This window comes from Macaca thibetana, chromosome 2 (genome assembly GCF_024542745.1).
Source record: "Macaca thibetana thibetana isolate TM-01 chromosome 2, ASM2454274v1, whole genome shotgun sequence".
Lineage (NCBI taxonomy): Eukaryota > Metazoa > Chordata > Mammalia > Primates > Cercopithecidae > Macaca > Macaca thibetana.
In genome coordinates, this window is record NC_065579.1 from 41,009,258 (window position 1) to 41,032,846 (window position 23,589).

At 39.7% G+C, this 23,589-nt stretch overlaps 3 protein-coding genes across 11 annotated transcripts in view; 2 read left to right on the forward strand and 1 right to left on the reverse strand.

Moving 5' to 3' along the window:
* The window catches only part of ESYT3 (extended synaptotagmin 3), a 47,228-nt gene extending 40,726 nt beyond the window's left edge, over nucleotides 1-6,502 (forward strand). Inside the window, exons 20-23 of the mRNA XM_050779690.1 lie at nucleotides 497-628; nucleotides 2,473-2,578; nucleotides 2,693-2,742; nucleotides 3,066-6,502. Of these exons, the coding sequence (XP_050635647.1) occupies nucleotides 497-628; nucleotides 2,473-2,578; nucleotides 2,693-2,742; nucleotides 3,066-3,102 (325 nt within the window). The 3' untranslated portion in view covers nucleotides 3,103-6,502. The remainder of the gene's footprint in view (nucleotides 1-496; nucleotides 629-2,472; nucleotides 2,579-2,692; nucleotides 2,743-3,065) is intronic.
* Nucleotides 1-23,589, forward strand: part of FAIM (Fas apoptotic inhibitory molecule) — a 296,369-nt gene that overhangs the window by 130,676 nt on the left and 142,104 nt on the right. The window lies entirely within an intron of this gene.
* Nucleotides 18,918-23,589, reverse strand: part of CEP70 (centrosomal protein 70) — a 107,355-nt gene continuing 102,683 nt past the window's right edge. For 7 of the 9 annotated variants that reach the window (XM_050779706.1, XM_050779707.1, XM_050779705.1 and 4 more), the window contains 2 exons: nucleotides 22,613-22,692; nucleotides 18,918-19,656 (listed from right to left, as the gene is read on the reverse strand). In XM_050779706.1, coding sequence (XP_050635663.1) covers nucleotides 19,595-19,656; nucleotides 22,613-22,692 — 142 coding nt within the window. In that variant the 3' untranslated portion in view covers nucleotides 18,918-19,594. The other 2 variants (XM_050779704.1, XM_050779708.1) reach the window with 2 other exon arrangements.

The window sequence follows — 23,589 nt, forward strand, 5'->3', positions numbered from 1 at the left end:
ACTATAAATCAGAGTAGGGACACTCAGAGCAATGAACAGGGCACATAGTCCCAAGATAACACTTTGGGGAAAAAATGAGATTTGAAGGCCTGAACACTGTAATCAAGTCTCAAAGAGGCACTCTGGCCATCATTCTTCAGTGGTGCTGATGGGCTCAAGAGCCAAGGGCTTTGCTAAGATGCAACCACTGCAAGACTGTCTGGAGTGGCTGGTAGCCAGTATATTTTCCAAGTGAAATTCTCCAACTTCCCTTAGAAGGAAAGTACTTGCTCTACTCCAAGCTTTATAAAGATGCATGTTTTCAAAATCATGCGTCTGATATTTTGTCCTCTAAATTCTACAGACTATTACTTTTGATCATCAGGACCACTAAGCATTTTTATCCTCAAGCGTATCTAATGCTGAATGGCTAATACAGCCTTCTCTCAAATGAGTATTTTCAGTGTTTGAAAACCAGGGGCCTTTTTTTTTCCTAATGTCTTTGACACCAAATCAGAAACCTGACACCATGTACCAGCAGTGGAGCTGATCCCTACGTCCGTGTCTACTTGTTGCCAGAAAGGAAGTGGGCATGTCGTAAGAAGACTTCAGTGAAGCGGAAGACCTTGGAACCTCTGTTTGATGAGACGTAAGTGGGGTGCTAGCCTGCCTAGAGTGCCTCATCCATTCAAGTATTTGCCAAGTACCTGTTATGTTGCCTGGCAGCCTATGGCTGAACAAGACAACATAGTCTATGACTTCATGAAGCTTCTGTACTTTAGTGGGAAAAATGGAGTGCCAGAGAAGTTTATCAAAATGGCTACCTACATTTACTGCTCATAGAGGCTAAAGTGTTCCTGAATATGGAATGTTCCCTGTTCTTTCTGTTTAAATGAGGTCTCTCTGGTAGTAAAAAGATTTGAATCTATTCAAATATTTTTTTGATCTGTTTTAATTCCAGCAGTTAAACATTCCTTGAGCCTAAGGACCTAAAATTTCCTTTAAAGCTTGAAGCTCTTTGGCCTGTCTTCCCTCCTGCAACAAAACATAGGTGACAGGTGGAGAAGACACCCTCCCCTTCTCCACAAAGGCTCGTCCACCTGTGTCCTTGGGGACAGAGGTGACTCTGATCATATTAATTGCTTTTGATGGGCCAGTGGTGGCAAATCTTATCCCAAATATTTTTATTCTTAGAAGTCTGAATCTTACCAGCGTGTACCTTCTGCTTCAGGTTCTAAAAAGACATTTCTAGCCAGCTTAGGAAAATATTACATCTCATAATTTTCCTGGCCAATAACTTTTTCAAAAAGGGTTACACTGAGTCCTCTTTGGGCCATGTCTAAGAACTATTATGTTCCTTTAACAGCTACACTTTGAGTTCATCAGTATCAAGAAAAGGGTATGAGGAAGAGAGAGACTATTCATTCAACATTTACTGAATGCTTTATGCCAGGCACCATCCTATACTCTAGAGCCACACAAGTAAGATACTTTGCCCTCAAAGGAAGCTCTGACATAATTATAAAAAGATGCCAAAATTGTGGTGTGGTGGCTACTACATGGCTAAGGGATTAAAAAAAAATTATGTGGGAATATAGGAGAGGTTTAACATTTGACTTTTCTGACAAACCTAAACCTGTTAATAATTCTCAAAAGTATGACAGCAAGATAAGCCTGGACTATCCGGAAGGCAGAGCTAGCAACCTCCACCCTAAAACCTAAAAGTAAGAGGTTTCCTCTGCCTTACTCTACAGGAGGTGGCCACTATTTTCCACGTAACTGCAGCAAACCTAACTGTTCAGTGTTCTAGCCCTTAGCTGGTGAGAAAAAACTGAGAAGGGGGTTGAGGTGGTCCTATGAATAAGTACTGTTCAGGGTGAGGAGGGCCAGCTAAAAGAGTGGTAGCCAGGGCCGGGCATGGTGGCTCACGTCTGTAATCACAGCACTTTGGGAGGCCACAGCAGGTGGATTATCTGAGGTTGGGAGTTCGAGACCTGCCTGACCAACATGGTGAAACCCTGTCTCTACTAAAAACACAAAAAATTAGCCAGGTGTGGTGGCCCATGCCTGTAATCCCAGCTACTCAGGAGGCTGAGGCAGAAGAATTGATTGAACCCAGAAGGCGGAGGTTGTGGTGAGCCAAGATCATGCCACTGCACTCCAGCCTGGGCGACAGAGTGAAACTCCATCTCAAAAAAAAGAGGGGTAGCAAGGGTAGAATTGGAGACAGACAGATGCAAACTAAGCCACAGCAGTCTGAGGCACTTCTAGGCAAACAGCCTCTTAATACTTCTGGGTTTTGTGAACAACACTGGACAGTGATTATCTGTAATAATGAAACATTGTGAGTAGTTTACGAGCCAGTCCTGCTCTAGGTGCTCCTAATAGTCTGTATCTTGTGTTTTAGTAGGGAAATAGATGAAGCACTTTAGATTTTCAAGAAAACTGAATGAAATGCGTAATTCTCAATTCCTGACTTTTTGCTTCCTAAAGATTTGAATTTTTTGTTCCCATGGAAGAAGTAAAGAAGAGGTCACTAGATGTTGCAGTGAAAAATAGTAGGCCACTTGGCTCACACAGAAGAAAGGAGTTAGGAAAAGTAAGTACAAGAGAGATTTGATATACCAAGGAGGTTATGATCAATTTGCTTTATCCCAATTTCTTTCCTTAATGCAGTGTTTTGGAGGGAAACTAATTATTTGTGATTATTTAGGTACTGATTGACTTATCAAAAGAAGATCTGATTAAGGGCTTTTCACAATGGTAAGTGTGCCCTTTCATTTTATTACTGTTATCCTGCTATTCAAGACAGTTTTCCCTTTTCAGTACTATTTCAGCTACTTTGGTTATCAAGAAGGGAGAGAGATGAATACCTTTATTTAAGGCTTTACTGCCTGCAGATCTCACTGATACCCTAAAAGACACCTGTAAACTCTAGCCTTAACCCTGAACCCTGACTGGCCAACTTACAGAGACAGGTTCTGTTGGTCTTACAGAGGCCCAGGCAGGCAGGACTAGGCAGTTTGTCCTGTTACCACAACACACTGTCATTACTAACGTTAAGTCCAAACCTAACTGTCTTACAGGTATGAGCTGACTCCAAATGGACAGCCCAGAAGCTGATGATGAGAATCCTTATCACTCACCTTTATATTAAAATGTGTATATATGTATATATATTTTTCCTTTGGATCACTTACATCAAATATATGTATAGTTTGTCATTTAAATCAGAACCACTTGAAACTATACATTCTTGTGTGGAATTTAACTGCATGACTGAATAGCATAAGGAAGAGGTTATTTAAAAGCAAGAACTACTTTTTTTAGTTGGATTTTTTTGTTCAAGTCCAGCAAGAAATGACATTTGTGCCTACTAAATTATCCAAACCTCAGTGGTTATTTTTCACTTTTAGTAGGTAATTGTATACCATCTGATTTAGGACTTACCTGAATGTATGTACCAGAAAGTGTCCTGCCCCTGGCATAGGGGCTGGGGGAGATCTGTTTCTGGAGCCACTACCAGCATTCCTGGGCAGTGACTGGCCAAAGGGAAGTTGCTTTTTTATGGAAACAGAAAGTGACCCAACTCAAAACTGCCAAGAGCTAACACTGCCAAAGCTCTTCTGGCTGCCACCTGTGGTACTTGTATGCCTGGAGATTTGTTCTTTTATTTGACCTGGAGCTAAAAATGTTATTTCCCTACTGGCAAAAATGTTATACTGATATACTTAAATACCTTGAGTTAAATACTCTTGTGTAGTCTAAGGGCCAAATTCCAGCATGTAGCATTATTTCCCTAGGAAAATGCAAACCAACTTCCAAACCCAGGTCTATGTCTGACTCTCATAGCAAAGCACCGGAGACTGCTGAAGAGTTTCACCATCAGAGAAAAGGAAGCTTTCAGATAAGTTTAGGCTATTCAACTTTTCTAAAGAGATGGTTAGTTCACCTAAATGGCATGTTAAAAGCAAAATATATAAATTATATACTTAAACAAGTGCCTCTTTTACATTTCAGACTTTACAAGACCAAATATACTTCTCATTCCCTCTAACATTCCTGGACCTCCTCTTCTCTCTTACCAACTCAGACAACACTACCTGCCATCAGTTTTGTGTCTCTGCCACTGCCTTCACTGCCACTTTTCTGAAGCAGGGCAACATTCAAAAACAAAGCTTTTGTCATGTTACTCTTATTCCAATTTTCTGCCACCTTATTCACATGCAGATGTTCTATTCCAGAATGGTCCAAATACTATGCTCTGCCAACTCAAGTCCTGTCTCAAACCTATTTCCTCTATTAAGTCAATCAATAGTGAAATGGCCTCTTCCCACCGCCTGTAGCATTTACTGTTGATACTGAGTATTTTCCATTTTAATAGTTCCCAGCCTTTATAACACTAAGTTTTAAGAAATGTTGGTTAGGCACCTGCTAAGGTTACATGCTAAGCAGCTACTTATATTGTATTTGGTATTTAATATTTGTTTACTCTCCAACTGAACAGTAGGGAACAAAATTCAAGCTACCTGAATTGTTTTTCACCCTCACCACCCTAGACCGTGTTAAGTACATAGAAGATGCATGGTGAAATCTGTTTCTGCTGAGGTTTCTATTTTAAATGGCAAATTCTCATTATAAAATGGAGCATTGATGCCTATCCCGTCTACCTCATGATGGCATTCTAATTGCTCCCTAAATAGACAAGTGCCTTGAAAATGGAGAAGCACCAGAGAAATAAGGGAATGTATCATATGTACATCTGAAACATTAGCCACCCTAAAACAGCTAATCAAAATGGCAGATAAGTGAAAACCTACCCCTCTTCTTCCAAACTTAAACCACAAACATTTATTTTAAACATGGTCAATTGAACCATTTTGATTTTTTTTTTTTTTTTTTATTTGAGATAGAGTCTCACTCTGTCTCCCAAGCTGGAGTGCAGTGGCGCGATCTCGGCTCACTGCAAGCTCGGCCTCCCGGGTTCACGCCATACTCCTGCCTCAGCCTTCCGAGCAGCTGGGACTGCAGGCGCCCGCCACCACGCCTGGCTAATTTTTTGTATTTTTAGTAGAGACGGGGTTTCACTGTGTTAGCCAGGATGGTCTTGATCTCCTGACCTCATGATCCACCCACCTCAGCCTCCCAAAGTGCTGAGATTACAGGCCTGAGCCACCGTGCCCGGCCAATTGAACAATTTTTACCTGTATCAGGCAACACAGGTAAATTCCTGGTGATGGTCTGAAGAGGAATTAAAATGTTGAAGGGAACCAGAATTTTAGTACACACCAGACAGAAGGCAAGATTATATAGGCACTATGTAAGGGGCAGGGAGCCTGAAAAGTTGTTAATACCTTGGCTGCCCCTGAGGACAAGAATTGGTTTTCAGCAGTGGGTGGAAACAGTCAGCTAATATGGAGGAGCATAGGGTCTGAAGTTAACATCAACTTGGTGCAAAAACCCCCAAATCTAGGAAGGAATGTGAATATTGGTTTCGAACTGGAATCCTGTGAAACCTTGATGGAGGCAACCATAAAATTGGCCCCACAGGATATGTCACACATATCCAGGGTACATGTGTGACAACTGCAGCAGATAACTGTCACTAAAGGGAAACTCACGGGCAAAACTTATGAAACAAAACAAAAACAGACTTTAAAAAAAATATAAAGTGCACAGGAATATCAAACTGAAAAATAGCCATAGATAATATTTCAGCAAGAAGGAAAATGTACCAGTAAGGCAGAAATAGCACGTGAAAAGCAGTGGAGAGCAAAGAAACCTGTAAAATACGTTGGCAAACCTAAGCAAGTTTTGATTGTTCACAAGATATAAACAAATAACCAAAGATTTTTGCAAGGGTTCAGAAACACAGTAGAACTAAAATGCTAGTACTAACAACTAGGAAGGGGCAGCTAGGCTGATTCAGAAGAAAGTATTCAAGACCATACCTTATTTAGGAAGCTAAAGATACTTATCTTAAAAATATAACTGTGAGTGAGTCAGTAACGAATTCATTACCTCTCAGCTTCAAATTGACGTCTGTCTCCTTTGCCTCTTTCCCGGCGGGCTTGATATTTGGCTTTGCCAATACGGGGTGACGGAAGGGCACTGCAGGGCTACAGCAGGAAGAAGGGGCTTTTCTTCTGATGTTTTCCGTGGCTGCTAGCTAATTGGTGTAGAGAGCTGTTCTCAATCACCTACGTACCCCCCAGTTAACCCTTGGCTAATGCCCTAAGAACCATGGCCTTCATGCTTTATCAGCAGGCAACACCTTTTGGCAAGTTTCTTAGCCACGAGTGGGTTGCATGGTCCTATGGCTGCCAGAGGAAATCTAAATCTCAGCCTGGTAGGGAGGCACTTAGTTTCTAACCTCCTTTCTTGTTCACTCTCCCTTACCCCTGGGGGGAAGGATCTGCATCCCGAAGTTGATATTCTGTATCCCCTAGAGTCCCACTTCTACCCCGTTTAGTAGTAAACACCACAAGAATTGCTAACTAGTAGAAGGTGGTTAAGATTTTCATGTTTGGTTACCTGTGCAAATGTGGCTTCTGTCTCCTAAGTATGTATTCAAAATTGCAAGATGACTATGAAAATAGAGTAATAGCAGAAAGCCAATAAAGTTGATATATAAAACTTCCAAATTAGCAGTGAAGGAGAAAAGGTTATTAGGAAAAATCAACCCTGCAGAAAGTAGGAGGGGAAAGCAAAGACATAATTAGACAATACAAAAGATGGTCAAAAGACTTCTAAATGTATTTGTAATTACAATAAACACTATTAAAATCTAGAATGTCAAATGGAATAAAAGTAAAAAGCAGTTACGTGCTGTTTATAAGAGGTTCACATCAAACACAGAAATATTGAAAGTAAAAAGATTAAAAGATCCATCGAAGAATCATTTAGATTTCTGTTTATATTAATGGCAGCAAACATATTAAGAAACAGATGCTTCCTATTGCCACTTCTATTCAACAATGTATTGCAGCCTGAGTAACAGGGCAAAAATAGGTATATCTAACCAAAACTTCTATGTGCATATGATATCATAAGCATGAAATCCAAGATAATCTAAATTGCTACAATTAACCAAAAAGTCTTCAGGTAGTTCTGTTCCCTAAGAGAAAATAAAATAAGTGCATAAAAATATCAAACTATATGAATACATTCAACAACCCCTATAAGAAAACTAAAACTTTTTAAAGAAATGTTAAACCTAAAATGGAGAGCTATGCCACGTTTGATGTTGGGAAACCCAACAAATGCCTCTTCTCTCCAAACTAATCTATATGTTTAATGAAAGCCCAATAAGTCAACAGGTTGTATGTGTGTGTAACTTGATAAGCAGATTCAATGTACATGGAACTACAAAGGGTAGAAAGCCGCCTACTCAACACCAAGGTTCATTTTCAAGGTGTAATAACTATGACAGAAGGTTACTAGTGCAGGGAGACAACTGGGCCAAAAGAACAGAAAAGAGCCCAGAAACAAACCCATTCACATATAGATACTCAATTTATGACAGAGGAAGCACTGTGAACAAAGGGAAAAGATAGACTTCGCAATAAAAGGTGCTGGGACAACTGGATATTCATGTGAGAAAATATAAATGGTCCTTTACTCATATCACATTCAAAAATCAATCAACTCCAGGTGTATTAGACTAAGTGTGTAAAGCAAAAACTATACAGCTGTAAGATAATATAGGAGAATAATTTTACAACTTGTGACCAAGGCAAGATTTCGTAATATGCAAAGAGCACCAACTAAAAGACCACACATCTCTCCATGAAAATTAGGTACTTCTGTTCATAAAAATAAACTGTAGGCTGGTGTGGTGGCACACACTTGTAGTCCCAACTACTTGGAAGGCTGAGGTGGGAGGGATCACTTGAGCCCAGGTGTTCAAGGCCAGCCTGGTTAACACAGTGAGATCCCATCTCTCTTTTTTTTTTTTTTGAGATGGAGTCTCGCTCTGTCACCGAGGCTGGAGTGCAGTGCCATGATCTTGGCTCACTGCAACCTCTGCTTCCCAGGTTCAAGCGAGTCTCCTGTCTGAGCCTCCTGAGTAGCTGGGACTACAGGTGCGTGCCACCATGCCAGTCTAATTTTTTGTATTTTTAGCAGAGATGGGGTTTCACCGTGTTAGCCAAGATGGTCTCGATCTCCTGACCTCGTGATCTGCCCGCCTCGGCCTCCCAAAGTGCTGGGATTACAGGCATGAGCCACCATGCCCGACCGAGATCCCATCTTTTAAAAAAAACCAAAAAAAAACCAAAAAAAAAAACACTATGGGATGGCCAGGCGCAGTGGCTCACACCTACAATCCCAGCACTTTGGGAGACCGAGGCAGGTGGATCACGAGGTCAGGAGATCGAGACCATCCTGGCTAACACAGTGAAACCCCGCCTCTGCCAAAAATATAAAAAATTAGCCAGGCATCGTGGCACACGCCTGCAGTCCCAGCTACTCAGGAGGCTGAGGCAGGAGAACTGCTTGGACCTGGGAGGCGGAGGCTGCAGTGAGCCGAGATCCCGCCACTGCACGTCTCAAAACAAAACAAAAAAACAAAAACACTATGGGAAAATGGAAAGATAGGTCACAGAATGGAAGAAGACATTTGTAACACATAACTGTCAAAGGGTTCATGTCCAGAATATATAACTTTTACAAATTACTAAGTCAATCCAATAGAAAAATGGGCAAAAGCCACAGAAGCACTTCAAAAATGACATACAAAAGTCCAATAAACAATGGAAAAGTTGCTTAACTTCATTAGTGATCAGGGAAATAAATATTAAAACTACAATAGTAGCTCTATACATTGGCAAAAGGATGTGGAAAAGTGGGAGATTTCATACATTGCTGTGGGAGGAGTATAAATGGGTACAACCACTTTGGAAAATAGTTTTGCATTTTCTCCTAAAGTTGAAGATACACATTCCCTACCAAAGTCACCACTCTGTACACCTCCAGAAGCTTCATTCACGTTGTTATCTATAGAAATGCTACTGCTGCAACTTGTACAGTAGTACATGGCCTGTATGGCTATACACATTTCCCCTTTGTTTCCCCTATGACCCAGTTGTGTATATCTCAGTTCTGGATATATACTCTAGAAAACTTGCATACAAGCGTATGATGATGCACATTGATAGCAGTACTATTTACAGTAGCCAAGAACTGAAAATGACCCAAATGCCAACTTCTAGAACAAATGAATTGTGGAATACTCATAGATGGAATACCATATAGCAATGAAAATGAATGACCTGGACCTAACAAAAACAACATTGATGTACAGTACAAACACAATACTGAACAAAAGAAATATTCTGAATATACACAATGATTCCAGTTTTATAAAAACAGTCGCAGCTACATTGGTTTAGGCATATACACACACACAAAAGTGGCAGAGCTATTTAGGAAAAAAAACCAAGGAAGTGATAAAAGTCAGGATAACGGGAGGGAGGGGAGGGGAAAAGGTGGGAAAGGATTACTAGGGGCAAAGAAAACTTTTGGAATGATGGGTATGTCTATTAGATTGTGCTGATTATTTCACAGGTATATATCAGAACTTACCAAATTGTATGTATACTTCGAATATGTATAGTTTATTATATGTCAAGGATACATCAATAAAATGTTTTAAATCAACATTTTACATTTTAAATATTGTTAAACAATAACTGCACTATTCTTATTTATATTTTTAATAAAAATTGGATAAAAGTGGATCTGATAGGGAAAGCTTAAAGCTATTTCTATTAGTGGCACTATCCTTCTCAGTGGCCCTTGGGGCGCCTTCAATAAAGCCCTAGCCCTCTGAAGAAGAGTTTGAAAACTTCTGTTTTAAACTAAGTCTTAACCACAGGCTCTTAAGCCAGCTGACAAAATTTAATTTTTAAATTACATTTCTTTCCAAATTGTCTCACAGCAATTTCCTGTAATGATTTTTTTGGAGATACATGCAAACTTTGATACTGCCAATAGTTTTTAATTTTCAATTTTTGTGGGTACATAGGTATATATATTTATGGAGTACATGAGATATTTTTATACAGGCATGCAATGTGTAACAATCACATCATGGAAAATGAAGGTAGCCATCTCCTCAAGCATTTATCCTTTGTTTTACACACAATCGAATTATACTTTGTTATATTAAAATGTACAACTGAATTATTTTGACTATAGTCACCCTGTTGGGCTATCAAACAGTAGGTCTTATTCATTCTATTTTTTTTAATACCCATCAACCATCCCCACCTCCCCTCCACCCTCGCCCTCACTACCCTTTCCAGCCTCTGGTAACCATCCATGAATTTAATCGTTTTGATTTTGGATCCCACAAATAAATGAGAACATGTGATGTTTGTCTTTCTGTGTCTGGCTTGTTTCAATTAACATAATGATCTTCGAGTTACATCCATGTTTTTGCAAATGACAAGATCTCATTTTCTTTAAGGCTGAATAGTATTCCATTGCGTATGAGTACCACATTTTCTTTATCCACTCATCTGTTGATGGATACTTAAGTTGCTTCCAAATCTTAGATATTGTGAACAAACATGGGAGTGTGGGTATCTCTTTGATATACTGATTTCCTTTCTTTTGGGTAGATATGTAGCAGTGGGATTGCTGGATTTTACAGCAGCTCTATTTTCAGTTTCTGGAGGAACCTCTAAACTGTTCTCCATAGTGGTTGTACTAATTTAAATTTCCACCAGCAGTGTACAAGGGTTCTGTTTTCTCCACATCCTCACCAGCATTTATTATTGCCTGTCTTTTGGATAAAAGCCATTCTAACTAGGGTAAGATGATATCTCATTGTAGTTTTGATCTGCATTTCTCTGATGATCAGTGATGTTGAACACATTTTCATATGCCTGTTTGCCATTTATCTCTTCTTTTTTTTGACAAATGTCTATTCAAATCTTTTGCCCATTTTTAATTGGATTAGATTTTTTCCTATAGAGGTGTTTGGACATACAGCTTATATATTCTGGTTATTAATCCCTTGTCAGATGGGTAGTATCAGGGGAACCCACCCCTAATATTTCAACGTAGGTTCTTTCTATTTTCCGTAAGTGTCGGCCGGCTGAGAAATAAAGAGAAAGAGTACAGAGAGGAATTTTACAGCTGGGCCTCTGGGGGTGACATCACATATCATAGGACTGTGATGCCCACCTGAGCCTTAAAGCCAGAAAGTTTTATTAAGGATTTCAAAAGGGGAGGGGGTGCAAGAACAGGGAGTAGGTCACAAAGATCACATGCTTCAAAGGGCAAAAAGGAAAACAAAGATCACATGCTTCTAAGGACAAAATAAAAAACTCCTGATAAGGGTCCAATAAAGATCACAAGACAAAGGGAAAAAGCAAAGATCACAAGGCAAAGGGCAAAAGCAGAATTACTGATAAGGGTCTGTGTTCAGCGGTGCATATATTGTCTTGATAAACATCTTAAACAACAGAAAACAGAGAGCAGAGAACCGGTCTGACCTCATATTTACTAGGGCAGGGTTTTTCACCACCCTAGTAAGCCTGAGGGTAGTAAGCCTGAGGGTACTGCAGGAGACCAGGGCGTATTTCAGTCCTTATCTCAACCACATAAGACAGACACTCCTAGAATGGCCGTTTATAGACCTCCCCCCAGGAATGCATTCCTTTCCCAGGGTATTATTAATATTCCTTGCTAGGAAAAGAATTTAGCGATATCTTCCCTACTTGCACATCTGTTTAGAGGCTCTCTGCAAGAAGAAAAATATGGGTCTATTTTGCCCGACCCTGCAGGCAGTCACACCTTATGGTGGTCTTCCCTTGTTCTCTGAAAATTGCTGTTACTGTTCTTTTTCAAGGTGCACTGATTTCATGTTGTTCAAACACACGTTTTACAATCAATTTGTACAGTTAACACAATTATCATAGTGGCCCTGAGGTGAGATACATCCTCAGCTTATGAAGATAACAGGATTAAGAGATTAAAGTAAGACAGGCATAAGAAATTATGAAAGTATTATTTGAGAACTGATAAATATTCATGAAATCTTCACATTTTATGTTCCTCTGCCATGGCTCCAGCTGGTCCCTCCATTCAGGGTCCCTGCCTTCACCCAACAGGGGAGTTTGCAAATATTTTCCCCCATTCTGTGAGTTGTTTTTCACTTTGTTGATTGTATCCTTTGCTGTGGAGCAGCTTTTTAACTTGATGTGACCTCACTTGTCCACGTTTGCTTTGGTTGCTTCTGCTTGTGGGGTATTACTCAAGAAATCTTTGCCCAGACCAATGTATTTGAGATTTTCCCCAATGTTTTCTTGTAGTAGTTTCATAGTTTTGAGGTCTTAGATTTAAGTCTTTGATTCATTTTTATTTCATTTCTGTATAAGGTGAGAAAGAGTTTGGGGTTTAGTTTCCTTCTTTTGCATATGGATATCCAGTCTTCTGAGCACAATTTATTGAAGAGACTCTTTTCCTAGTGTATCTTCTTGGCAACTTTGTCAAAAATGAGTTCACTATAGGTGTGTGGATTTGTTTTTGTGATTTCTATTCTGCGCCATTGGTCTATGTGTCTGCTTTTATGCCAGTACCATGCTGTTTTGGTTACTGTAGCTCTGTAATATAATCTGAAGTCAGGAAATGTGATTCCTCCAGTTTTGTTCTTTCTGCTCAGGATAGCTTTGGCTATTCTGGGTCTTCTATGGTTCCATAATACATTTTAGCATTGTTTTTTCTATTTCTGTGAAGAATGTCACTGATATTTTGATAGGGATTGCACTGAATCTGTAGATTGCTTTGGGTAGTATGGATATTTTAACAGTATTAATTGTTCCAATCCATGAACATGGAATATCTTTCCATTTTCTGGTGTCCTTTTCGATTTCTGTCATCAGTGTTTTTCGGTGTTTTATAGTTTTCATTGTAGAAATGTTTCACATCTTTGGTTCAGTTAATCCCTATTTAATTGTATTTGTGACTCCTGTAAATGGGATTTACGAGAGTAAATTTCCAATTTCTTTCTCAGATAGTTCAGTGTTGGCACATAGAAAGTCTACTTATTTTCTGGCCTGGCACAGTGGCTCATTCCTGTAATGCCAGCACTCTGGAAGGCCGAGGTGCGTGGATCACCTGAGGTCAGGCATTCAAGACCAGTCTGGCCAACATGGTGAAACCCAGTCTTTAGTAAAAAAACACAAAAATTAGCTGGGCATGGTGGTAGGCACCTGTAATCCCAGCTACTCAGGAGGCTGAGGCAGGAGAATCACTTGAACCTGGGAGGCAGAGGTTGCAGTGAGCCGAGACTGTGCCATTACACTCCAGTCTGGGCAACAAGAGCAAAACTCCATCAAGAAGAGGGGGACGGGGAGCAGGAGAGGGAGAGTCTACTTATATTTGTATGCTGATTTTGTATCCTGCAATTTTACTGAATGTATTGGTTCTAGTTTTTTGGTGGAGTCTTTAGGTTTTTCCAAATATCATATTCATCTGCAAATAAGGATAATTTGACTTCTTCCTTTCCAATTTGGATGCCCCTTCTTTCTCATCTAATTGCTCTAGCTGGGACTTCTACTACTATTTTTAAAAACAGTAGGCATCCTTGTTGTGTTCCAGATCTTAGAGGAATGGCTTTCAGTTTTTCCCCTTTCAGTATGATACTAGCTGTGAGTCTGTCATATATGGCTTTTATTATGTTGAGGTATGTTCCTTCTACATGCAATTTTTTGAGGGTTTTCTTTTTAATCATGCAGGGATTTTGAACTTTATCAAATGCTTTTTCAGTATCAATTGAAATGATCATATGGTTTTTGCCCTTCATTCTGTTGCTATGTATCACATGGATTGATTTTCTTATGTTGAATCTTCCTTGCATCCCTGGGATAAATCCTACTTCACCATGATGAATGATCTTTTTAATGTGTTAAATTTAGTTTGCTAGATTTTGCTGAGGATTTTTCCATCAATATTCATCAGAGATACTGGCCTGTAGTTTGTTTTGGTTTTTTTGCCACACAAGCCTCCCGAGTAGCTGGGCCTGCAGGTGCACACCACCATGCCTGGCTAATTTTTGCATTTTTTGTAGAGACAGGGTTTCCCCATTATGGCCAGGCTAGTCTCAAATTCCTGACCTCAAGTGATCCACTTGCCTCAGCCTCCTAAAGTGCTGGGATTACAGGTGTGAAGCCACCACACCTGGGCTAGTCTTCTTTTGATGTGTCTTTGGTTTTGCTATCAGGGTAATACTGGCCTCACAGAATGAGTTTGGAAGTATTCCCTCCTCCTCCATTCTTCAGAATAATTTGGAATTGGTATTAGTTATTTAAATGTTTGGTAGAGTTCAGCAGTGAAGCCATCGGGTCTCAGGCTTTACTGGGAAACTTATTACAGCTCAGATCTCATTACTTGTACTGGTTTGTTCAGGTTTTGGATTTCAATTTCATGGGTCAATTTTGGGAGGTTGTATGAGTCTAGGAATTTATCCATTTGCTCTAGATTTTCCAATTTATTGGCATATAGTTGCTCACAGTAGCCACTAATAATCCTTTAAATTTCTGCAATATCAGTTGTAATGTCTTTTACCATCTCTGATTTTATTTGAGTCTTCCTTTGTAACTCTGACTAAAGGTTTTGTCAATTTTATGTTTTCAAAAAACCAACTTTTGTTTCATTGATCTTTTGTATTATTTTCTTCATTTCTAATTCATATATTCCTGTTTATTATTTTTCTACTAATTTGGGGTTCAGTTTGCTCTTGCTTTTCTAGTTCTTTAACCCTTTCCTGTTTAGAAAAAAAAGTGCAGCTTGCTGCCAGTGCTCAATTTTACATAAACATGTTCTCTGAGGCTGAGGCAAATCTGACTGATTTTCAATGTGAAAATAAAATATAAAAACTGTTCTTGGAGTTATTTCTAAACAAAACTAACATCAGAATCATTGGAATCATCAGAATCAACTATTTCAGAAAAATCAGATCCGCCAAACAAATCTTCAGTCAACAACTGCTTGAGAATGATCTTAAACATCACCGGTAGGAATGCTACATTTTCTAGGCTTTGACAATTTCAGCAATCGAGAATTACTGCATTTTGTAAATAGAAATACCACTACTAAAAACAATGTTACAAATAGAAGGATGTGTTTTGTTTCCAAAGTAAATACACTACAGCAATGTGAAAATAATAAAAATGAGCTATTTCATCGCAAAGTTATCTTAAGGTAAACACTGCAGTCGTAAGGACCCCTGGCAAGTATTCTTGGGGCAAATGGGAAAAGAGTGACGATGCATCATTAGGTTATTTGAAGTTTTTCTTCTTTTTTGATGTAGGTATGTATAGCTATAAATTCCCGTCATACATACTACTATTTTTGCTGTATCTCATAGGTTTTGAGATGTGTTTCAAGAAAATTTTCAATTTCCTTCTTAGTTTCTTCATTCACCCACTGGTCATTCAGGGACATACTGTTTAATTTCTATGTGTTTGTATAGTTTCCAAGATTCTCACTATTGATTTCTACTTTTAATCCATTGTGGTCAGAGAAGATGCTTATTATTTCAATGTTTTGAATGTTTTAAGACTTGTTTTGTGACATAACAAATGCTCTATCCTTGATAATGATTCATGTGCTGGGGAGAATAATTTTCAGTATTCTTCAGCCTTTGGATGAAATGTTTGGTAAGTATCTATTAGATTCATTTGTCCCACAGTGCAGATTAAATCTGATGTTTCTTTGTTGAGTTTCTGCCTGGAAGATCTGTCCAATGCTGAAAGTGGTGTGGTGAAGACGCCAGCTATTATTGTATTGGGAGCTCTCTCTTTAGCTCTAATAATATTTAGTTTACATATCTGCATGCTCCAGTATTAGCATATGTATTTACAAGCATATCCTGTTGCTGGATTGACCCCTTTATCATTACATAATGACCTTTTTGTCTCTTACAGTGTTTGCCTTGAAATCTATTTTGTCTAATATAATTATAGCTACTCCTGCTCTTTATTAGTTTCTAATGGCATGGAATATCTTTTTCTATCCCTTTGTTTTCAGTCTAGGTGTATCTTTATAGGCTAAATGTGTTTCTTGCAAGCAATAGATCATTGGGTCTTGTTTCCTCATCCATTCAGCCACTGTGCTTTGATTGTAGAGTTTAGTCCATTTACCTTCAATGTTATTATAGATAAGTAGGGACTTACTCCTGCCATTTTGTTGTTTTCTGGTTGTTTTGTAGTGTTGTTTTCCTTCTTGCCTTCCTCCCTGTCTTCCTTTTAGTGAAGGTGGTTTTCTCTGGTGGTATGATTTAATTTCTTGTTTTTTAAATCCATTGCATATTTTTAGATTTGAGGTTACTGAAAGGCTTACTGCAAGTTATAATTCATTATTTTAAACTGACAACATTGATTGCATAAACAAGCAAAAATACAATAAAAAAAACCTCTCTTCCCCCTCACCCTCCGCCCTCCCTCTCCCATGGCCACCACCACTGGGACTGCATTGGATCAAACCTGAAGCCAGCACAGCACCAGGTCTTGCCAAAGGCCCGCTGTAACCACTACCTGACCACCACCTACCCCTTTCTCTCTCACACTGTGGCCACCACCACTGGCACTGTACTGGATTAGACCTGAAGCCAGCACAGCACCAGGTCTTGCCAAAGACCTGCTGTAACCACTACCTGACCATCACCTACCTCTCTCTCTCTCCCACTGTGGCCACCACCACTGGGACTGCATTGGATCAGACCTGAAGCCAGCACAGCACTGGGTCTTGCCCAAGGTCTGCTGTAACCACTACTTGACTACCTATATTCACTCAAGGCCCAAGAGTCCTACAATCAGCAGGTGGTGAAGCCAACTAGGTTTGTATCTTTCCCTTCAGGGTGTCAAGTATCCCCAGGCCCTGGGCAGGTACAGAGATGCTGTCTGGGAGCCAGGGATTAGAGTCAAAAACCATAACATTTTGCCTGATGTTCTATTGTACTGTGGCCAAGTTGGCACTCAAATCACAATATGAAGTCCTTTCTGCTCTTCCTTCCCCTTTCCATTGGCAGAGGGGCTTCTCCCTGTGGCCACCACCACTGGCACACAGGGGATTCTGCTAGGCCACCACCAATGTTCACTTAAAGCCCAAGGGCTTCTCAGCCAGCTTGTGGTGAATGCTGCCAGGCCTGGGACTCACCCTGAAGGGCAGTGGGCGCCCAGGGCAGGGTCCAGAAATGCTGCCCAAGAGCCTAGGCTTGGATTCAGGGACCCCAAAAGCCTCAGGGACCCCAAAAGCTCTATTGTGGCTGAGCTGGTACCTAAAGTGACAAGACAAAGTCCTCTTTACTTTTCCCTCTGCTTTTCTCAAACGAGGAGTTTTTCATCATAGCCACTACAGTTGGGAATGTGCTAGGTCACACCTGAAGTCAGCATGTCTCAGAGCCCAAGGCCCACAGCATACTATCTGGGTATTGCTGCTGGTAGTTCACAGCCCAAGGACTCTTTAGTCAGCAGGTGATGAATCCTGCCAGAACAAGGTCCTGCCCTTCAAGACAGTGGCTTCCCTATTGACCCAAGGTGTGCCTAGAAATGTTCATGAGCTAGGGGCTGGAATGAGGGCCTTGCGACTCTACCCAGTGCTCTACCCTACTGTGGCTAAGCTGGTATCCAAGATGCAAGGCAAAGTCCTCTTTACTCTTTGCTTTCCTTTCCTGAAGCAGAAGCAAGGAGTCACTTTCATTGCGGCCTGCCTGGGTTTGGGGGAGGAGTGGTGCAAGAACTCCCTTAGCTGCACTGCCTGGTGTCTACCTAGGTCATCTGTCACCCTAGTCCTCTGGCTCTGAGCCCATCCAGCACTAGGAGTTGCCTAGGAATTAACTGCAATCTTTGTGTCCTAGACTGCCTTTCAAGTTTACCTAGGACCCCAGAGCACTTTGGCCCACGGTGGCAAGACTTGCCAAGAAACTCAAGTTCTGGTAGCTGAAATGGAGAATTCCACTCTGGCTAGGTCTGGTCCAAATGCTCCCTCCGTGCATTTGCTCTCGCTTAGCCTAGCACGGCTTTACTCTCCACTATGACAAGGCAGCATTGAGTTCAATGTGAAGTCCCCCAGTTTCTGTGCTCTCCCTCCCCCAACTGCACAGACTCAGACCCCTCAGTGCAGCCACTGCCAGGGGGTCAGGGAGGAGTGGCATCAGTGATTCAAAGCTATCTCTCTAACCCTCTTCAATGCCTCTTTCAGCAATATGAAGTTAAAACCAATACTGTGATTGCTCACCTGATTTTTGGTTCTTGTGATGGTGCTTTTCTGTGTGTAAATAGTTGTTAAAATTTGGTGTTCCTGCAATGGGGATCAATAGTGTAGGCTTCTATTCTGCCATCTTGCCCTGCCTTCAATTTCTTGGAATAATTTAATCAATATTTAGTAGTTATATTATTGAGTATCCAAATATTTTTTGTACCCAACCCTCAAGACACAGTTCTTCCACAAATTATAAGTTAGTGTTTAGAAATGTAACTGCAGGCTATCATGACAAAGAATTTTAAACCTAGAAGGAGCCTATTATCTTATGTCTGATCCCTAAGGTCATAACACCAAGGATGTGGATGCTTGTTTGCTGACGTTTACTCAACATTCCACCATGCTGCTTCCTGGAAATGTGTTATAATATTCTATATGCCCACCAACAAGAATGACAGAGAAATCTTCCTAGACCTGCTACTTATAAAAGTGGGGAAGAATAGTCCAAAGTGGTTTGTTCTCATGGGTATGAGGCAGAACAATGACCCTTAAGAAAATGTGACTGAATATTGAGAATACTGAATAAATAGAAGGCAGCAAGTAAAGTACTCTTACATAAAATGCAGCAAGGATGTACAAGTTGCCCAAGGAAGGTTCAGCCTAGGAAGAGAATATGACTCATTATTTGTCAGTAATATACAAGCACATCACTGAGGACACTTACATTTGGAAATTCTTTACAAAAATTTTATTTGAGATCTCAAGTCCTTATAAAAAGTGCATTACATCAAGATTGCAAAAGACACTTTTTAAATGAGAGACTTTCTACTCATCCATTTTACCCTATGATTCATTTCCTACCCTAACAGAAATGATTAAACAGTTTTTCTTTCTTCCTTTTCTTCTTCCTGCTTCTTCCTATTTGAAAGATACCCATGAGGGGTATCTTAACAGAATGTGCCAATTAATCCTTGCCAGGAGAGCAGTAGCTTCCTACTACCTAAATTTAGAGAGCTCTTGGCATTCCTTTTGTCGTGGCTCAAAGATTACTACAACCTGAATCTAAAAGATTGCAACCTACTACCTGTAATCTGTCTCCCTGGCCTCCTCTTTTACTCACAAACTCCACTCTAAAACAACCTTAAATTTTAAGCACTCAATAATTGCTTAATAAATGAAGAGATCTAAAGTTAATTAACTACTTTACCCTTGCAACTATTTTCTGTATAAGCATCTCAAAGTTAATAAAAATTATAGAGATGAAGAATGACCTAATACTAAGAAGGGGATGAATTCTGAGAGCAAATACATTTTACAACCCTTGTCTCAAAATAAGATCAATCCCACAAAATACAAAATGTTAAGAATACAATTTACACAGTAAAAATGATTTGATTTGTTTTCAGTATGAAAGTACTTTTAATTTCTTTACTGCAGGTACAATGGCATCCAAGTCATCAATTTCTGTAATACAAAAACAGTAATAATAAAAGAGAGTAACTTTTTCTAGTCGTAAACTCACATGAAACAAGAACCTATATGTAAAGGCAAACCCCAAACATAAAGACAACAATACTGGTGCTTTTGTGCACATGAAGTTTTTCTCCAATAGTGATGACAGATTATCACTCATTCGGATACAGATGCTTCACAGGGGCTCTGTTTATAAAGGTTACCACATACCTACAAGTGCCCTCTGATTCTAGTATTAACTTCATTAGCAGCATGCCCTTATTAACAGATCCAACTGCCCATGTGTGGTATGTTAGTGTCTCATTAGATCTGTATCACTACATGGGTGTACCTACATGATGAAATCCCAGGTAGAGGCATCTCCTCCCTGGGTCTCCATGTGAGGACTTAGGAATTTCTACTCATAGAACAGTCTTGTCCTCTTTAATTTTCTTGGGAAGACTTCTTAGTAGCAGATCACTCTAAGATGAAAGGTATCTGCCGGCTGGGTGCAGTGGCTCATGCCTGTAATCCCAGCACTTTGGGAGACCGAGATGGGAAGATCATTTGCAGTCAGGAGTTCAAGACCAGCCTGGCCAACACGGTGAAAACCCATCTCTACTAAAAATACAAAAATTATCTGGGTGTGGTAGTGGGCACCTGTAATCCCAGCTACTTGGGAGGCTGAGGCAGGAGAATTGCTTGAACCTGGGAGGCGGAGGTTGCAGTGAGCTGAGATTGCATCACTGTACTCTGACCTGGGTGACAGAGAGCAAGACTATGTCTCAAAAAAACAATTATCTGCCTAATCAAAAAGAGAGCCTCATCAAGAATACAAACCTCAAGTACAATGTATTATAGGGCTTAGCCTGGTCCAGCTTACCAGATAAACCAATCCAGGCTCTTCTTTGACAGGCTCTTTCTGAATGATTTTTCTTTCTAAGAGATCTTATTCCAACCGGCCTAAGTTAGAATTCACTCTCTGAAGCTCCTGGCCACCAAGGGAGCAAAATTCTTTTTCTCATTATCCAGATCCCAGGCCTACTTAAGGTAAGCCACAATGGCAGGTTCTCTAGATACCCACTACATTTTTCTAGCTTATTCTGTTAAGCCATCATTAATAAACACATTCCTTTACATAAAACATGCTTTCTTGGATTCCAACTCTCTCCACTGTTTAGCTGGATATTGGTGATATTGGTCGCTCTTCATTTAGCCTACACACATAGCCCATACTCTCCTACTATTCATTTAGTTCTTTAAGCTCCCAACTTCAGTCAGAGTACCTGTCTGAATCCACTAACCAAGCATCAAGATATGGGAATGGAAACAATATAAGCAAACCTACAACATAGAATTTGTTTAGTCCCTTACATTGTGGTAAGGTACAAGATCAAGTTATTCCTTGACTCCGCCCTCTGCCCATTCTGAAATTACCTGTTTTCTCATTAAGTGAGAAACCTGCCTTACAAATGAACCTCACAGCAAAGGATCTTGGCTGATATGGGAATTTCCTCAGTCAATCACACCACTTACATGAGAAAAAGAATGGATTTTTTTTTTTTACTCGCTAAAGGTACTCTCTATATCTGTTATTCAGTCTACCACCTTGCACCTACATGCTGAGTGACACCTATTAATTAAAAAAAGTCATGTTTGCCAGATTTAACTTTCCCAATGTTAAATATAATGTTTAACCTCAGAATTTCAACTTTGACCAAAATACAGAATTCATCTCCAGAGAAACTTGGCTTTCTGAAGCAAATGATCTTTATGAACCATGCTGAGTGTCATAATATCTGAAAGGAAGTTTCTATAGAAGCATTCTGAAATAAGTGTTACCAGCACACCCTATTAAAATATGTTTATTAATGTGTCAAATATTTATGAATGATGAGAACATCACTGCTTAAGTTAATAGCAATCCCAAAGCAAGTAGAATCATATTATTCTATGAAACCAGGCTCTTCAGGATATCAGACAACACACTTACACAATTTCATACCTCATCTCAAGTTTAACTTTCAAATTACATTTTCACTTGCCATGATCTTTTTAAATATGAGGACAAGCCTAAAGCATGCTCACTCATTGTCTCCCTTGCTTCCCCAGTGCACATAAAACTGGTCACAAAACTTCCTTTATGTTCACTAGGCTATATATTCTAATTAGATACTTCTTTCACTTATTCTTCTTATCAAGTTTTCATTGACTCATTCCCTTATCTTCATTACCAAGCTTCATCTCCTCTTCTAAAAGCAAAGAGCCATTCTTTTAAAAAAAAAAAAAAAATCTTTCGAATGAGCTATACAGAAAAAAAGAATTCACTTGTGCATCAATCACTTTAAAAATTATTCTTAATAGTAAGATAATTTTATAGCCATATGTAATTATATTTAAACTAGATAAGGTCTCTATTTTGCCTTATGAGTTCTAAGCAATTTTTTTCCTTTTAGGAGACACTACTACTAATGAAGCCCTCAATCTGACCCTCGGTATGAGTGTAATATTTCATCTTTTCCTTTCCATAGATATTTATGACTTTATGTTACTTCGTATCACCAGAGAGGAAATGTTATTTGTATATTTAAAACATTTTGTAGACAGGTGGTATCTTAAGAAAAAAAAAAGAGGAAGGAAGGATCTTCTAAGATCATAAATCCAATGAATATTTCTCATTAGACAATGACAGAGCCAGGGTTAAACTAGGCATGGCCAGAGTGATGCCATCTCTCATGATAAGGTCCTCCAACAAAGGCAGTTCCTATCACTGTTAAGGGTCTGTGTTTCTGTTCTATGGACTAATCCCAACAAACTCTAACTGCTTGTAAGGAATGTGTTTCCAGAACTGTTAATGGCTTCCAACCACTAGATAAAAATACTAATCCAGTGACTAAGGAACACCCTTTTCTTAAATGCACTGACATTTTAAGACTCAAAATTTAACCATCACCGCCAGAAATCTTACCTAAGATTTCAAGTAGATCATTAGTAAATGCCTGAAATGCTGGGAAAAATTCCTCGTGTTCTTCCAATTTGTAGATAATGCTGTTTAAAAAATGCACAATTTAAACCTAATTTCTAACTTAGAGTTCTTGCATCTGATTGCAAACAGAACATTTTCAAAATAGAAAACTATGCTGCTAATTTAAATATAAACTCAATGATCATTTACTACAGTCCTTCCTTTCTGAGCTTTTTGTTAATCTAATATGGCTTTTCTTTAAAAAGCATTTAAATATCAATGTAAAATTTGTTAAATTCATATATAACTTTTTTTTTTTTTTTTTTTTTTGAGACGGAGTCTCACTGTGTCGCCCAGGCTGGAGTGCAGTGGTGTGATCTCGGCTCACTGCAAGCTCCACCTCCTGGGTTCACGCCATTCTCCTGCCTCAGCCTCCCAAGTAGCTGGGATTATAGGTGCCCGCTACCATGCCCGGCTAATTTTTGTATTTTTAGTAGAGACAGGGTTTCACCGTGTTTAGCCAGGATGGTTTCGATCTCCTGACCTGTGATCTGCCCACCTTGGCCTCCCAAAGTGCTGGGATTACAGGCGTGAGCCACTGCACCCGGCCAATATATAACATTCTTAACATGGCAAACTTTCCATTAAGCTCAAGGCTTCTTAGAGAGACCATGCTTTTACAGCATTTTCTAAAAATAATTGGCTTTTATACCCAGTATCCTATTAAACATTAAGGAAAAATATCAGGCCGGGCATGGTGGCTCATGCCTGCAATCCCAACACTTTGGAGGCCAAAGCAGGAGGATCACTTGAGGTCAGGAGTTCAAGACCAGCCTGGCCAACATGGTGAAACCCCATGTCTACTAAAATACAAAAATTAGCTGGGCGTGGTGGCGCATGCCTGTAACCCCAGCCACTTGGGAGGGTGAGGCATGAGAATTGCTTGAACCTGGGAGGCAGAGGTTGCAGTGAGCTGAGAC